The 15,401-nt window shown below is 38.7% G+C and overlaps 1 protein-coding gene across 4 annotated transcripts; it reads right to left on the bottom strand.

Annotated features, from left to right (window-relative positions):
- Nucleotides 1-5,080: 5,080 nt before the first annotated feature.
- Nucleotides 5,081-15,316, bottom strand: LOC117479021 (bromodomain-containing protein 3-like). Of its 4 annotated transcripts, none has more exons than XM_034126027.1 (11): nt 15,233-15,316; nt 13,740-14,068; nt 12,928-13,065; nt 11,571-11,706; nt 10,949-11,073; nt 10,550-10,843; nt 9,306-9,434; nt 9,056-9,226; nt 8,032-8,174; nt 7,283-7,554; nt 5,081-5,288 (listed from the first exon to the last, which is right to left on the bottom strand). In XM_034126027.1, the coding sequence occupies exons 2-11, from the start codon at nt 13,926-13,928 to the stop codon at nt 5,185-5,187; spliced, it is 1,701 nt and encodes a 566-aa protein (XP_033981918.1). In that variant the 5' UTR covers nt 13,929-14,068; nt 15,233-15,316; the 3' UTR covers nt 5,081-5,184. The 4 variants fall into 4 exon arrangements, with proteins under 4 accessions (XP_033981918.1, XP_033981916.1, XP_033981920.1 ...); XM_034126025.1 differs by having other exon boundaries at nt 15,015-15,272; XM_034126029.1 differs by having other exon boundaries at nt 9,071-9,226; nt 15,015-15,272.
- Between the last annotated feature and the right edge of the window lie 85 nt (nt 15,317-15,401).

The following is a 15,401-nucleotide window of genomic DNA, read 5'->3' as shown; positions in this document are numbered from 1 at the left end:
CGTTCTTGAACAGCACCATCAGCCTAAAAATATGGCTGTTAAATCTTTAAGTAGGTCCCTTTTCCTACGGGGGAACTTGCTCCTAAGCTAGTTGGAAAAATGTAACAAAAAAGGTTAGCAGCTGAGAGTTTGGACTGTTTCTATCCTCAGATGGGATGATTAGGGATATGTTTGCAATTGTTAACTGAGCCACACTGGTTTTTAGAGCTCATGCATTGTTATTCTATCATGCACTTTGCCTTATATTCAACACGATTAAAGAAGTGCTTTAATTGACGTATACCACATTGTGAATTCCTCTGTTACAAATACAAATCCTGTATTTAATTCATTCATTATTCATTATCAATTATTTATTAAATTATAGTACTTAGAATACAATTTCAATAAGTACAAGTACTTAACTTTGCAAAATGGCCCATTTAAGACTCATGTATATCATTTGATTTCTATTAAGGATGCATGAATGTTTAAGTAAAAGTAGTAATACAAAATTGTGAAAAGTCCTACAGTACATTCAAAATCATACTTTTGAAAAGAAAAACATTTCTAAAAATGTAATTTATAAAAGTATAAAGTAGCATAAAATAGAAAATACTCCATTAAAGTACATCAAACTTGAGCATATAGTTACAGTTCATGAGTACATTAACATTTCACTACTGCAAATGAATGTAGTGGAGAACAATATTTCCATCTTAATCGTAGCGGAGACCAACAATTAGTGGAAACACTCTTTTAAATGTCCTTACGAATTGAACTTAAGTATGGTCCTTGAGGAAATGTGCTTAGTTACATTCCACCACTAAAACCAACAGATTGTATGCAAGGAAAACACAACACATATAAAAACAACAAACTCTGGTACATGTGCTAATGGTAGAGTAATGTTGCAATAGCTGATGCAGTAATACTGCTGAGTGTAAGCTTATGTTCCCTGGGCTACCCCCAGTGCTGCAAAACAGCAAACTCAGCAGTCTTCTTGGGTAAGTAATGGCTTTAAAATAAATTAATTTTAACACCATATATTTTGTTACAAATCAAGCAAATGACAAAAAAAGACCCTCTCACTTCATCGAGAACAGTATCGGCTAATTTGCAATTAAGATTCTTCATATATGTGACATTAGCATAAATCGAACAAAAGTGCATACATGTGTCTTTTCTACACGCCTTGATTCAGATTGACTAACCCCTTTTTTTCTTCTACGAAAAGAAAATGAAAAGCAGAGATCCATTCATCAAAGCAAACACAGTTTTGCGTGGGGTGTCTCCAGAGTTGCATGTGTGGGGTCTTTTCATGCGTCTGAGCGATGGCCACAAGTGGGAGAAATGACGAGTTGTCACTGAAGTTGTGGCATTGATCAATCACGGACCCCAAGGTTGTTGCTGGGGGGGGGGGGGGGGAGTGGCATGTTCTACGTGGCATGATGGGGGGGGGGGGTCACTAGGGAGCACGTCCCCCTGCGACATGCACGCACAGTGCAAGGACAACAAATAGGGTAAATGATGAATGGCCTCAAACGTGTGCATGCAGTTAGGCTTCATCTCAACATTTGTATACAGCTTTCAAAATAAAAGCCTCTAGGATGTATTGTGACTTCTTTAAAGGGGCCCTTTTATGCTAATTTTCGAATTCATATTTGTATTTTGTGCCTCTAATGTGACATGTTAACATGCTTTAATGTTCATAAAGGTCTTTACTTTTATCATACTGCCTGTGCTGCAGCACCTCTTTTCACCCTCTGTCTGAAACCAGAGCCCAGTCTGCTCTGATTGGTTAGCTGGCCGGCTCTGTTGTGATTGGTCGACCGCTTAGAGATGTCCCACCCCTAAGCCAATCACTTACACCATGTTGGAGCGCTAGCCTGTAGAAGGGTGAGTGTTACATAGTGATGTCACTTGTTGCTAACGTAGACAAATGGGTGAAATGGAGGCGTTTCAGGCAGGGGGGGGGTGTAGAAAATATTTAGCCATTGCAGACCATTTACATGCACAAGGAACTAACACACTACTGGAAAGGGAATATCCTCAAAAAAGCATACCTTTAATGGTCCAGTTGACTCAAATTGAGAGATTTATTTTTGTTCTACAAGTTTTCTAAAAAGTGTTTGTTTAAATGTGCAAACGAGGCATTATCGTATTTAAAATGTATTGTAGTGCATACTTTCCAGAACAGAAATCATCGTTTCATTTTGTTGAGATGTTAGAGGGTATTTTGGAGATCTCTTCTAAATCTATTTTTGCCATGTTTTTAGGAATAAAATGCTATATAAATAGGGTTATGAATGATTTATGAACAAACCCATTCTGTAAAAACCTTCAGAATATAGATGGGAACAAAATGGGAAAGTTGTGAGTGCTACTGAAGAGGAGATTTCCGGCTCAGTGTGTGAGACTGAGAAAACATCCTTTAGAGATAAATAATAAAAGATATCAGCATGAATCTTCACGAGATGATTACCTACTGTACAATAGGAAAAATATATTTAGTATTACAAGTGTTCAGAAATTATGTTTAAACAAATTAAAACGGGGCATGATCCAATGCTATCTTCTCATACATTTTGAAGAAATCAACAAAGACAAAGTGTATTTATAAAAACATGAACAGCATAAATGTGTATTTTGGATGTTTCTAAAAGAATACGTGTTTGTTCAGCTGCATTAATTATAATAAAAAACAAAGGAATAAATATAATATAGGCTGTATTACCTATCCCAGTCATATCTTTAAATACAACAGTGAAAGCATGTTGTGAAATGTACGGAAGCTTTAACGGTGCAGCATGGCCATCTCCTGGTTGATTTCTGAACTACATGCAGGGTGGAGATAGCACACGATCTCCTCTCTGCCAATAGGAGTCAGTGCTTTAGAACCACAGTCTTCTCATTCACACCCCCACCCACTACACATCTCCAGTGCTTCCAGCCCCTCTCCCTGTGAGGGTAAAGCTCTGGGACCCCATGGGGTGTAAATCTGCTGGAGCCTGGAGGCCTGGCTGTGGACCGGTCAGCTGGCAGAGCGCCTGGAAGAGGGCTTTATTTCACAGGGGGGGGGGCAGAGTTAGGGGCATTTTACACATACATTCTATATATATGTTGTCTGTCCTATTGCCGTGTTTTTTAGTGTTCTGTATGTGTTTGTATTTTTTGCACACCGGGACAGAGTTGCACTCTGAATCTTGTTATACTCTGTGTACAATGACAATAAAAGGCTTTAACTTTAACTTTAACTATACCTATTGGTTTGGTGTACCTATTTTATTATACTTATTTATATATAATATTTTTCAATATTGTAAAATGTGGACATGTTCCCTTCTCTTTTGTTTTTATGGTTTTTCCTATGTTGACACATTTTACATAAACTTATTTTGAGTATATAAATATCTTTATTTTTACTTCTTATATTTGTATAACTATTTTTTTTAATTCTATTACCATAGCTTCTAACCTTTATGAATATATTCCAATTTTTAATTATATTTTCTTTTTGATTCAGTTTTTTTCACACTAAGTTGTTTTTATTGTTTTAACTTTATTGCATATTTTTGGATTTATTGTCTTTCTTCTTCTTAGTATCAGTGTGTTGCTATCATGTTTTATATTTAATGAATAATACCGAGACCTATAACATCATTTAGTTTTCATTGTTTCTTGTCTTATTTCTGTGTAAATGACACTATTGTCGCGGGTTTGAAAGGTCTGCACCTCATGACCATGCAACAAAGTGGCAGGAGACATACATACCAGCAGACAGGACTTCTGCTTTAATGGATTACTGAAGTCCAGATGACTTTAAAACAATGTTAAAATAGATAGAGAGAAAACAAATTAAGTAAAACTCTGAATTTATAATAAATGGACTGCAGGACGCAAAACACTGCTGTTAATAATAAAGTCACCAGGAAGAATTATTAAACAGTTTTATTGACAACAGTTATTTAATCTGGCAATAAAACAGATAATGAAGAGACCGGCATTCAAAACAGAGGTTGATAAATACAAAATAATAATACATGTAAAAAATAAAAAGGTTGAACTTTAATTATTACATTCATAAAGAGCTGAACAGTAAAAAAAGAAAGAAAAAAGATGAATTCAAAAAACCTTTAAAAGCTATGTATAAATGTTAAACGTTTAATAAAGTTTGATTTATGTAGTAAGGCAATAAACGGAACAAGCAGAGAAAAGCATTACTCCATCTGATCAAACATGCTCACAGTTGTTTGGAGTACCATCGAAAAAGTGATCAAGAACAATCCACTGCTTGTCCTCTGATATAAAAAGACATGTTTAGTGTTCTTTATCAAAGACAAATGACTTCACTGTAAGAGGTCAATAAGGATACGATTTGGAAAGTTGATTTATGTTGTGTTGTGACAATCAGCTCTCTAGGCGGTTATCACGACAGCCGTCCAGCTAACCAATCAAAGCAGACTGGGCTCTGGTTTCAGACAGAGGGTGAAAGGAGGTGCTGCAGCTCAGGCAGTATGAGACAAATAAAGAGTGTTTTGAACATTAAAGCATGGAGACATGTCCCAGTAGAGGAACTAAATACTAATATGAACCTGAAAGTGAACATAATAGGGCCTCTTTAAAGGGACCGGACCACCTACTACTGGTCAAATAAACACTAGGAAAGGTAAACGGCCAACTATATAGCTCAACAGTATAAGTATATATGGATACTAGCAGCTCATAAATAATAATAATAAACTTGAGGTACCTTGAGCTTTCATATCTTTGCTGGTAATCATGTGCTACAATAGAAATAATGAACTCATCATATTCATAATGAAATGATCTACCGCTAAACGCTTCTCACAACTTTAAAAGCTGCTGTTGAGAGTCAGTGTTATATTTTCTGCCGTTTTTTGAAGTATTTGAAAAGAAAAACCTTATTAAAGTGTATGGGCTAAATGAGTGGCAGAGACAGGATATTGGTTGAAACTCAGATGATATGAAATGTGCCCGGGTGCTCAGAACTGAATGTATCTATCTGATAAGAAACCGTCGAGGCGGATATTGCAATTGATAGAAGAAAGAGGGAGAAAATCCACGCTGAATACAAATGCTGTGTTGGGAAGTTTAATTTTCCACATTTTATAACATAGAACAAATACAAAACGGTTTTGAGGAACTCTCTTTTGAAGAAATAAATAGAAACATTAGAAGCTGTCAGGAGTCGCTGTTTTCTGAACTGGAGTCAGAGGAGCTGCTGCTGTCTGAATCTGAGGAGCTGCTGCCGCTGACGTGATGCTGCGCTGCTCGCCTGCTTCTCTCTGGAGGACGGGAGGAGAAGCAACAGGTAAATGATACGGATGCAATTCAAATATCTGGCACCAAGGTTTTGTCATTTGTGTGCTAATTCCTATTGATTATAATACATATATATTAAAATATTCGATCTTTATACTTATTTGCAGTTCACATTTTGATTTTGAACTGTCCTTTCCATGTTAGGAATCATTCAAATAGGTTTTAGGTTCCTCCTTGTAACAGGTTATATTCTCCCAAATATAATCCCATAGCAAAAACAGCCATCAAAATGAAAAGTGGCGCTGTACTGATAGTGGCGATTTTATTTTGTAATTCTTAGCGTGCATGCACTTCCTGTCCTGAGAGTGGAGGTATCCTGAGACTGGGGTTGCGGTCGAATAGTCCATTTAGCTTAGGAACCTTCCTAATGGAGTGAAATGACCCGGAAGTCCCTCAGTGGCAGCCATGATAAGTGCCGTTCGAATTCTCTAAATTAAAAGGAAAGGAGGTTTCAAACTTCCTTTATAACCTCCTTTAGCTTAGGAACCACTGGACCTCCCTAACCGAAAGGAGAGGAGAAAATGCTGCCCCACAATGCCTTGCGGCCGCGGCATTTGCCGTCACACAACAGTCGGCCGTTCACGGAAACAACCGATTATGAATGAGAAATGATATCATGAAAGTTACGGTGCTTATTAAGCATTTTAAAACATATGTGGTAAGTTGCCAAAGTGCTTTGTTTTGAACGTTCATCAGTATTATAATCAAAAAGAGAAATATGAACGTTAGTTTTTACTGAAATGATCAAATAAAGTCAACATTTCACAGTCTTTACTGAGCTGTGTGGGGTTTGTTCAACTTTGAAAAGATGTTTGAATGGTGATATACACAGTGATAGATGTTAAGGACTAACGTTTATAATAAATACATTTGTATTGCTTTTAAGATCTTTTCATACACTCATACGTATTGGGATCATTTGTATTAATGTGGACCGGAGGGAGAGGGTGACGAGTATAAGTTTCACTTTCCTTTTTTATTTCAATTCCAACTTTGGTCATGAAGAATATGTTTCTCTGTTGTCCCCGTTCATAAAGCATAAAGCAACAGCATCAGAGCACGGTGCAGAGTCTCTAGATGAGTTTACAGTAGTCCCTCGTTCTTATTAAACATCCATGTTGTAGTCCGCTGTATAGAAAACTGTAGTTTCCATAGTTTCCCCACAGCAGCAGGCGCACATTTATGACCTCTGCTGGCGCATCATAAACACGTCGGATAGTGAAAGTGCAGTCGGATTCTCTAAAGTGCCGCAGTCTCTTCTCCTAAATCCTTTTGAATTCTCCTATCCACTATCCCTTAACCCCGTGACGTTTCACACAGAGGTCAAAGAATAGACGATAGGGTTAGAACTTAGGAGCTGATTTTTTGGAGTATTCGACCGCAACCCAGCACCTGCAGGCAGGCTCCCATGGGATAAATAGAGAAGGGCAGAGTCGACGGACGGTATTTTTGTCGCAGAAATATATAGGAAGCCAAAGGATTCTTCCATTTGCTTTTGGAATATTGCAGAAAATAAGATCTGTAGCAAAATCACATTTGTGATTATCTCCACATATTAACGCCACTTTTATCCTTTCCGAAACATCAATGCAATCTACAGAGGTAAAAAGCTAACGTACGGATATAAAGGAACGACACCACGGTTACATGGCTGCCTGGTATCACCGCTAAGCTAAAAGCTAACCCGTTTGCAGAGTGATGACATTTAGAAGTCTCATTTGGCCACCTTTTGGAAAGCGCAATTTGTATTTAACCACAGATTGTATTTCAGGCATCTAACCAAAAACACGTTGACTTTGAGACGAGGGAACAGGAAGTGGTAAAATGCTAACTTATTTCATGATTTAGGACTCATTCCTGCACCACTCTATATGGGAAAAGAATGCAGTTCAGTCCTCCAGCACAGTTTTGTTTTTCTCCCAGTAACATTGCTCAGAACTTCCATCCCACTACTCACTCTGAAACTTGTTGAACTTCTTGCGCAGACAGCACTGGACGTAGCGCTGCAGCTCGCGCAGGGTGGACGGCTTCAGCATCTCGAAGTCGATCTCGATCTCGTCGGGGTTGGTGTCGCGCATGGTGGGCTCTCGCGTCTGTATGATGCGCACCACGTTGCCCAGCTTGATGCCCGGTAACCGGTTGATGTCCAGGCTCAGCTGGTGCTTCTCGTCGTACGTCATCAGCAGACTTTCATCGTCCGAGTCGCACTCTTTGGTCGCCGTCCACTCCCTGGAATTCAAGAGAAATCAGTCAACTCCAAAGACACATCTATTTAGATTAGCTTTTTATTAGCAAACCCCCACTTTAAATGTTCTTATTATTTACCTACCTTTAAATTGTTTTATTTATGTTATAAGTCTTAAAGGATTTTATCCTATTTTATGAATCGTGGGGGGCTTCGTGACCACAGAGCGTGTGAACGTTGTGATCAGCTGTTTTAGCGCAGTGCTGACGTTAACAGCAGCCCTGTCTGTGCACACGGAGACCGACTCTGTCGTCCGGTGATCTAACCGCCTTCTGGAAAAGCTTCACAAGTACGTCGGTACGCAAATGCGCTTTGTGACACAAGTGACGGTACGCATTTCAGATTGTTGCCGCGCATGCGTACCTGCGTACCAGTTATGTTCACCCCTGTATATAAATAAAGCTTTATTATGATATGGAAGTGCTATGAAAATGAGTGTTTATTTATGATAAACGTTGTACCTGGAGATGGGCTTCGGGCTGCCTTTGTGTTGCCTGCTGTCCTCCTCCTCCTCCTTCTTTATCTTGTCCTTTTCTCTCTTCTTCTTTGGTTTCATCACGGGGACGTCAGAGAGGGCAGAGAGCTGGTCGTGAACAGCTTTGAGCTGGGTAGTGTCAACAGAAATGGGTTTTGTGGTGCTATGCAGTAACCAATCAGAATCAGGCAAATATTCAAGTCAGTGAGTAGCTCCTGTTTGCTAGTAAGAAGAAGCGGATGAGCCATAAGGAGCGAGAATAAAGACGAGGGAGTCTTATCGAGCAAATGACTGTATGCTAGGCTAAGTTTAGCTAAGCATGTATTTACATTATAACTTACAGCACACAGGTTTTTTTAGCTATATTTGATTCTAATTTGAAAATGTTTTTTTTTTAGCTATATTTGATTCTAATTTGAAAATGGGTATATGTTTTGTTTTGTGTGTTGGCCAGGAAAGCCAAACCTTTTAAAGTCATTACACAGGAAGTTTAAAGAGTGGTGAAGGAATGAGTTCTAACATCTGGAAATGATTCAGTATTTGTCCATCTTTGGTAAACACAACCTAAAGAGATGTTGTCCTACGACATTAAATAAGTCAGTAAATATCCCATTTGTAAAGTTTTAAGCTTTTATGTGTGTTAAAAATGGCATATGCTAAGAACTGGTTAATTCTTCCTTTAACATAATGGGGTAGCTCTTACAGTAAGTCATGCGATTGTGCGGTAGTTTTTTTGAAAAGCCTAACATTGGGTTTTTGATTCATATCATTAAAGGGATTTGTGGAGATTCTTCTCAGGTTTATTTTCTGAAATATTTGAAGATTCAATAGAAATATCCCATTGACTCTTTGTTGAGGGAACCAATGCGTTGCTAACTTCCTACTAAGATATGTCATTCCTGCAGCTCTCTACAAATCAAAGGAAAGTTGCGGAGCACAGAGTAACTAATTGGTAGTCAACAATTTAAATAAGGAGAAAATCAGAGTTGGAGCTCTGTGTAGAAACCCACCTGTTCTGCACCCACCTGTTCTTGCAACTCAGCAAGTCGAGTGGCCCGCTCCTCCTCTAAGTCCAGGTTGGCGGAGCTGTTGGTGCTGATTTCACCAAAACCTGCACTCTTTGGTGAAGGCATCTCCACCGGCTCGTCTGGCATCTTGGCAAACCACTTCTCAAACACACCCTAAAGCCAACACACACATGGTTACAAACAAACGTAAAAATGTATTTTAAATGAGCTGGTATACAGTTGAAGTATTCACCTGAAGTTTTCTGGCCTGGGTGACCACGTCGTGATTTGGAGGGTTGTATTTGTAGCAGTTGGAAAAAATGAGCCTGACGTCTGCAGCGAAGCCTTGAGCGTCCGTGTACTGCCCTTCAGACATCTTGCTCTGGGAATACAGAGGAAGATTCATCCAGACAACAGATCAACTAGGGAGAGAATTAGGGCTGCACCATTTAGAAAAGTTGAACTAATTGTGATTATTTGTATTGATATAATATGATCAGGGATATTAAGAGGGAATGAAAATGATTTGCATAATCATTTCAACATATAATAAATTAGAATAGTGTGATTTTTCTTTGAGGAGGACCTAAGATGTGTTTGTCTGTAGCTTAACCTTTGTAGGTTTCTCTTTATCTTATTCCAAATAATATACATATTTTTGTTTAATATTATTTGTAAAATATATTTTTCCTTTCCTTAATATTGCGCATACTGTGATTTGGATATTGCACTAGTTAATATTAGATAAGGGTATTCTTATTTTATTCATCCAACATTTTTGAAATGGTTTTGTCCGAGGAGCATGTTTACAAGATATTACAAAGTAAAAAAACAACAAAAAAAACCAAAAAGATTAAATAGTAACTTTATACATATTAAAGGTAGGGTAGGTAAGTTTGAGAACCCGGCTCGAGATACACTTTTTGTTATATTCCATGGAATGCTCTTAACATCCCGATAGCAATGAATATCTTAAGTGCTTTGACAAAAAATCCATACAAAAAATTCATCTGTGGAAGACGTAGTACTGTAAAAAGCACGACCAATCATTTTAGCCGGCCCGGCTAAAATAACTGGATGGCCTACCTGCCTGTCAGCCTTCCATCTGTGCACAAACTTATCTCGTGCCCTCATTGGTCATGTGCGCGTTCGTGTGTGTTGGAGGAGGGGCTCTGTAAGGAAGTGGCAGATTTTCTCCGGTTGTGTATTTTCAAATTCTCGAGCCGGTTTCTCAAACTTACCTACCCTACCTTTAACATTAGAAGGAAACATTGTAGAGTATTTTATAAACAATTAAAAATATACAGAATAAGTTAGAATACAGTGTAAAAGACCAATTTACTAGTAAAAAAAACATGTTTAAACATAGGATACTATATACATGTATCTATACACTGTGTATATATCATACAAGTGTGCATGTTGCATTTATTTTTAAATCTGTTTCGATAACATTAAGATGACTTGTGCAGCTCTGGTGTGATAAACAGCTGATACCTTCACTGTCCCGAGGTCCATGGGGTATTTGATGATCAGGTGGTAGTCGTGGAGCTGCAGAGCTTCAGCGTCCACTGGCTTGTAGAAAGGCCAGGCGTGGGCAACATGTTTCCTCGACAGCATTTCCTTCAGGATGTCGCTGCAATACTGGAGCTGATTATTCTCTTCACTCAATTCCTGTCCGAGGTCTGTGCTTTCTCGTCTCCTCTTGCCTCCTGATAAATCACTCAAACTGGTGAAGCCTGCGGAGGACAAATCCGAGGGGAGGTCTCCTTTCCGCTTCACGTGCTTCTTCTTCATTGGCAAAAAAAAGAATAAAAGAAAAGTTATAATTCAACTCATGATCTGTGATTTTAAAATATTACAATTAAGGGGAAAGAGACATAAAGGATGACTCACTTTTAATGTGGTGAGTGTAGGGTGTTGGGCTGCGGGGGGGGAGCTGGAGGTGGTGCAGCTGAGGCTGGGCTGAGATGTGGGCGATGTAGCCGTAGAACATGTGTCCGCAGTCACATTCTCCCCTCCTGCATTACACGCACGCAGTAAACACCATTTCAAAAGGAAAAATGCGAAAAACAAGGTAAAATAAATTAAAAAGGGCCCTATTATGCTTTTTGGGTTTTCCCTTTCCTGTAGTGATTTATATAAGTTTTAGTGCATGTAAATGGTCTGCAAAGGCTAGACTCCCAAAGTTCCCTAGTATAATATGTCCTCTTTAAGTCTCATCAAAACAGATGATCTTGTGTTGAGTAAAAAAAAAAAGTGCAATGATAATCTTTGTAAATGTTCAGGATAATTTGTCAGTATGTTTGTTGTTGCGATACTCATTTCAGCCACTAGAGGCTGTACACCGCTGCCCCGTCTTCTAAATAGGACAAATAATTAAGGTCTTGTTCTATAGCCATAAACAGAGGGGAGTAAAACCTCTTCACGTGAACACATTTATGAGATACAAATTCCTCCCTCTTCAAATAACTATAATAATGTGAAGCAGCATCATCTGTTCGCACATGTCAGTTACCTGGAGTGATACTTTTCTTGGCCTTCCCTTTGACCGCCTGAGGAGAAATCTCCACCTCTCCCTGAGGCATCTGGGAAACTTTCTGCAGGAAAACCTTCTCCACGGCGAGGGCCATCAGCACGATGTCGTCAGTGGGCTGAAGACAGGAAGAGGGACATCTTTGAGGAAAAGGTTTCTGTGAGGCTAACCAGGGTAGTGTTGTATCTTTAAGCAATAGCTCACGACAGGCCGTGGTATATGCTCATTATATCACAGCTAAGGGGCGTGGTTCGGCCTGACGCGAAGCGGAGGGTCGACAACCCCCTTAGCTGTGATATAATGAGCATATACCACGGCCTGTCGTGAGCTATTGCTTTTATAAAACGGTTACCAAGTGTGGCAATATGAAAGAAAAATACACACTCTAATTTAAATAGTTTTTATTAGTAAATAATGATGTTCAAAATAAAATAGTCCCTCTGCACGAAACATAGTGCGAGGTGGTTGCTATGCAACAACACTAACAGCTAGCGAACATATTAGACAGAGAGCGTTGATCCATTATTTGGCGAGAATATTGCTCCACTTTCTCCGGTCCCCGAGATTCGGCTTCCAGTAGCTCTGGAGAGAGCTTTCGCACCTGTGGCCACTAACGGTCATAATTTATCTGCTTTGTTTCAAGACCCGCATCAGAAAGCTTTTGAATGGTGGTACCTTTCCAGTTGGTCTACCTGCTCTTCACGTAGCTCTGCGTGTCGTCGTTTTTAGGTGCTTTTCTTTCTGGAGATTGGCACTCCTCAATCCACTCCTCCATAGTAAGACCCCCCCGGAGGTCGAAGTTAATCTTAAAAGCTTCCATCTTATGCTTTGTAAGTTTGTTTCGTAACGGAAGAAATTAAAATATATTTATAAAACGGACAAGTCAAATCAAGCAATCTGATTGGTCGATAGCGTTTTTGCGGACCTTTTTGATTACAGATTTGAAAACATCGTTGCTTGCTTTAAAAGTAGCACAATTCATTATGTCAAACCTTGGAAAGTATCTAAATATCCCTGCCCTAATGCCAAAGGAACTGCACACTGAATATGTTTTTGCCGTTTGATGTCTATGTCTGGACCGCTGTGTAAAAAGGAGGGTTTCTGCCCCGTTACTTCTCCGCTGCTTTCTTGTTCCAGTTTGAAAAGCAAACTGCAGGCAGTTTGCTTTTCAGCCCAACTGTATACAGTTTTTCTCAGACGTGGAGGGATACTGACTTGTTGTGAAAAGTAACTTACAATTCTACCCGTGGTATACGCTCACTCAGTATATCACGGCTAAGAACCAATCAGATTGCTTGATTTGACTTGTCCGTTTTATAATCATTAATAAGCTCCTCACCTTGTTGTAGATGTAGCAGTTTGTGAACATGGTGTTGAAGTCTTGCATACAGTCACTTGCGCTCCAGTAGAAGCTGTTCTCAAGTCGTTTTTTGATGGTTCCCAAATCCATTGGAGATGTTATAATTTTATGGTAGTCCTAATTAAGGAGAAAAGAGTACATTTGTCAGATGAATAGGGTGTTCCTTGATTTAATGCCACATTTTTTAAAAGGATTGGATGATTATAATATATCGTTAATCCGTCCTTGCAACAGGTATAATGATATTAAAATAGCTGTAGCAGTTTTCTTTAAAATATCAAACGAGACATACAAAATATATACAATAAATACATAAATAACAATATATAGATATATATATATACACAAAAGGCAGATGGGGAGATTTTGCATTTCTGGGTTGAATAAGTTAATAAATAAATACACACGTGTGTCGAACTGTTTGTTAGTAGTCATGTGTCTAGCATTTTAAAAGGTTTCTTCTTCCAAGATCATTTCTGTTTATTACAATATAGATCACATTTGTGTGGTACATTTCAATATAATAGGCGGAGATCAGGGTGACATTGTAATCATAAAAACAGGTGCACCGTCAAGACAATTCCAAATATATTCAAATGACTATGACTACTACTAAATAAGGATTTTTGGCCGTGACTCTGTGCAGCACCACAATACCTCATTCAGAATGTCTTTTTTTTTTTTTTTACATAATTTTGCTTTATTGAGATTTGGATATTGCACTAGAATTCTGTTCAGCCATTGATAAAAGCATGTTTAAAAAGTTTGAAGAACATTGACAAACTACTCACTGGTAGTCCAAGAGCGACTGCATCAACAGGCTGGTAGAAAGGCCAGGCGAACTGGTGCTTCCACAGGGATTTGATCACTACGTTGTACATGTACTGCAGCTGGTTGGTCCTCCGTCCTGGAGTGCTGGGGTCCGTCACTTCAGGGGGTGGAGGATTCACGAGACGTGGGGGGTGCGTGTCTGCTGACATGATGACGCCAGGCTGGGCTCTGATAGGTGAACACAGCCTCCCCTGGTGTGTGCTGTCTCCTATGAGTTCTGTATTTTCCGTATGTCAGGTATCAAAGGCCAGCTCACTTCATTCATAGTTTTCATACAAGAAAAGGTGATCTGTGGATATTAAAACAGAATCACATCATACCTATGGTCCAAAAATATGGTCCAATTTTTTTATTTGGATGCAAATCAGGGATGCTGGAGATGTGCCCTCTCAAAAACTGAAGGTCAGTCTACATTATCTTGCAATCACATTTAAGTTTGAAGTCTGACAACAAGCACAGACCCAACAAACAGCCTTCTTCCCATAGGAACATGTCAAAGTTGAACTTTGTATGCAATAGGAAATACATAGTACAGTTTTATGATATTCATGAGTTTCATTTAATGTTAAAAGACATAATGCAGCTAGACAAAAGCCATTACTTTTGGGACACATAGATCTTATATTACTTTTTTCATCTGTTGTTTTAATGTCAACTAGTTGTTATTTTATGTAAAACAAATGTAGCAATGTGTTATTTGAAGGACAAGTTATAGGTAATTGATAATACACGTTATTTGTTCACTCAATAAGCTTAATCAGTTGCAACAGGTAATCTATAGATATTTACACTCCGTTTAAGAGATGTTATACGATGCGTTGCTCTATAGATAGCGTTTGCCCAAAGTACTGTAGAATTACAACAATAAGTAAACCTGCTAAATTTAAGTTATTGACATTACACGTTACATTTAACGCAACAAAAAGCAAATAACTAAATAGACAGGTTTTTAAAAGCACAATAGGTATAAACAACAAACTGCTAAAAGTGTCTGAGTAAACGTTACCTGAGATATGCTATAACTAACCCAAGTGTTGTTAGCTTAAATGTTACTAGCTAGCCGTCGAAAGAAAACCTAGTTCGCCAAAAGTAAGGAATAGTCTTACCATAACTAAGTTGCATACAATGGTCAAATTATGCTTTGTTTGTTTTTTAGAACGTCGAGTTTCAGAACGAAGTTGTCACCATGTGTTGTTTTGACCAGAGCTCACCTTAAATGTTAAAAGCTACGTTACCTGTCATCTTCACACAACTGAATGCGGGAAAGTCACGTCGCGAAAGACATTGTGGACCAGTTCAGACATTTGTTTACATATATTTTTGAAAAGAACGACAATTCTTGCTTTAGAGGATTCCACACCTAGCACATGTCCACCTGTAAATGTTAGTAGTTACCTCCAAAGTGAACCGTTAAACCCACTTTGAAACTGAAAACGTTCGCATTAAAACAAACCAAAGGCAAGAAACGTGCTTTGTTTTTCTTGTTCCCCGCTCCGATAGCTGCATAGGCGGATAGTAAACAGAGAGGACACTGCCCCCTATGGGCCGGGGTGTATGGTGGCACTCTCAAATTCTGTCCTGTATTAAAACCCCTATTCTATCTATTCAATATTATTATGTTT

The sequence above is a fragment of the Trematomus bernacchii genome, unplaced genomic scaffold (assembly GCF_902827165.1).
Source record: "Trematomus bernacchii unplaced genomic scaffold, fTreBer1.1, whole genome shotgun sequence".
NCBI lineage: Eukaryota > Metazoa > Chordata > Actinopteri > Perciformes > Nototheniidae > Trematomus > Trematomus bernacchii.
This window is presented reverse-complemented; position numbering and strand designations above follow the sequence as displayed.

Coding starts and splice junctions, on each gene's coding strand:
- LOC117479021 (XM_034126027.1), bottom strand. CDS start 13,928: ATGTCAGCAGACACGCACCCCCCACGTCTCGTGAATCCTCCACCCCCT. Junction 8,175..9,055: donor AACAGGTGGGTGCAGAACAG/GTGGGTTTCTAC, acceptor GACACTACCCAG/CTCAAAGCTGTTCACGACCA. Junction 7,555..8,031: donor AGCCCGAAGCCCATCTCCAG/GTACAACGTTTA, acceptor CTTGAATTCCAG/GGAGTGGACGGCGACCAAAG.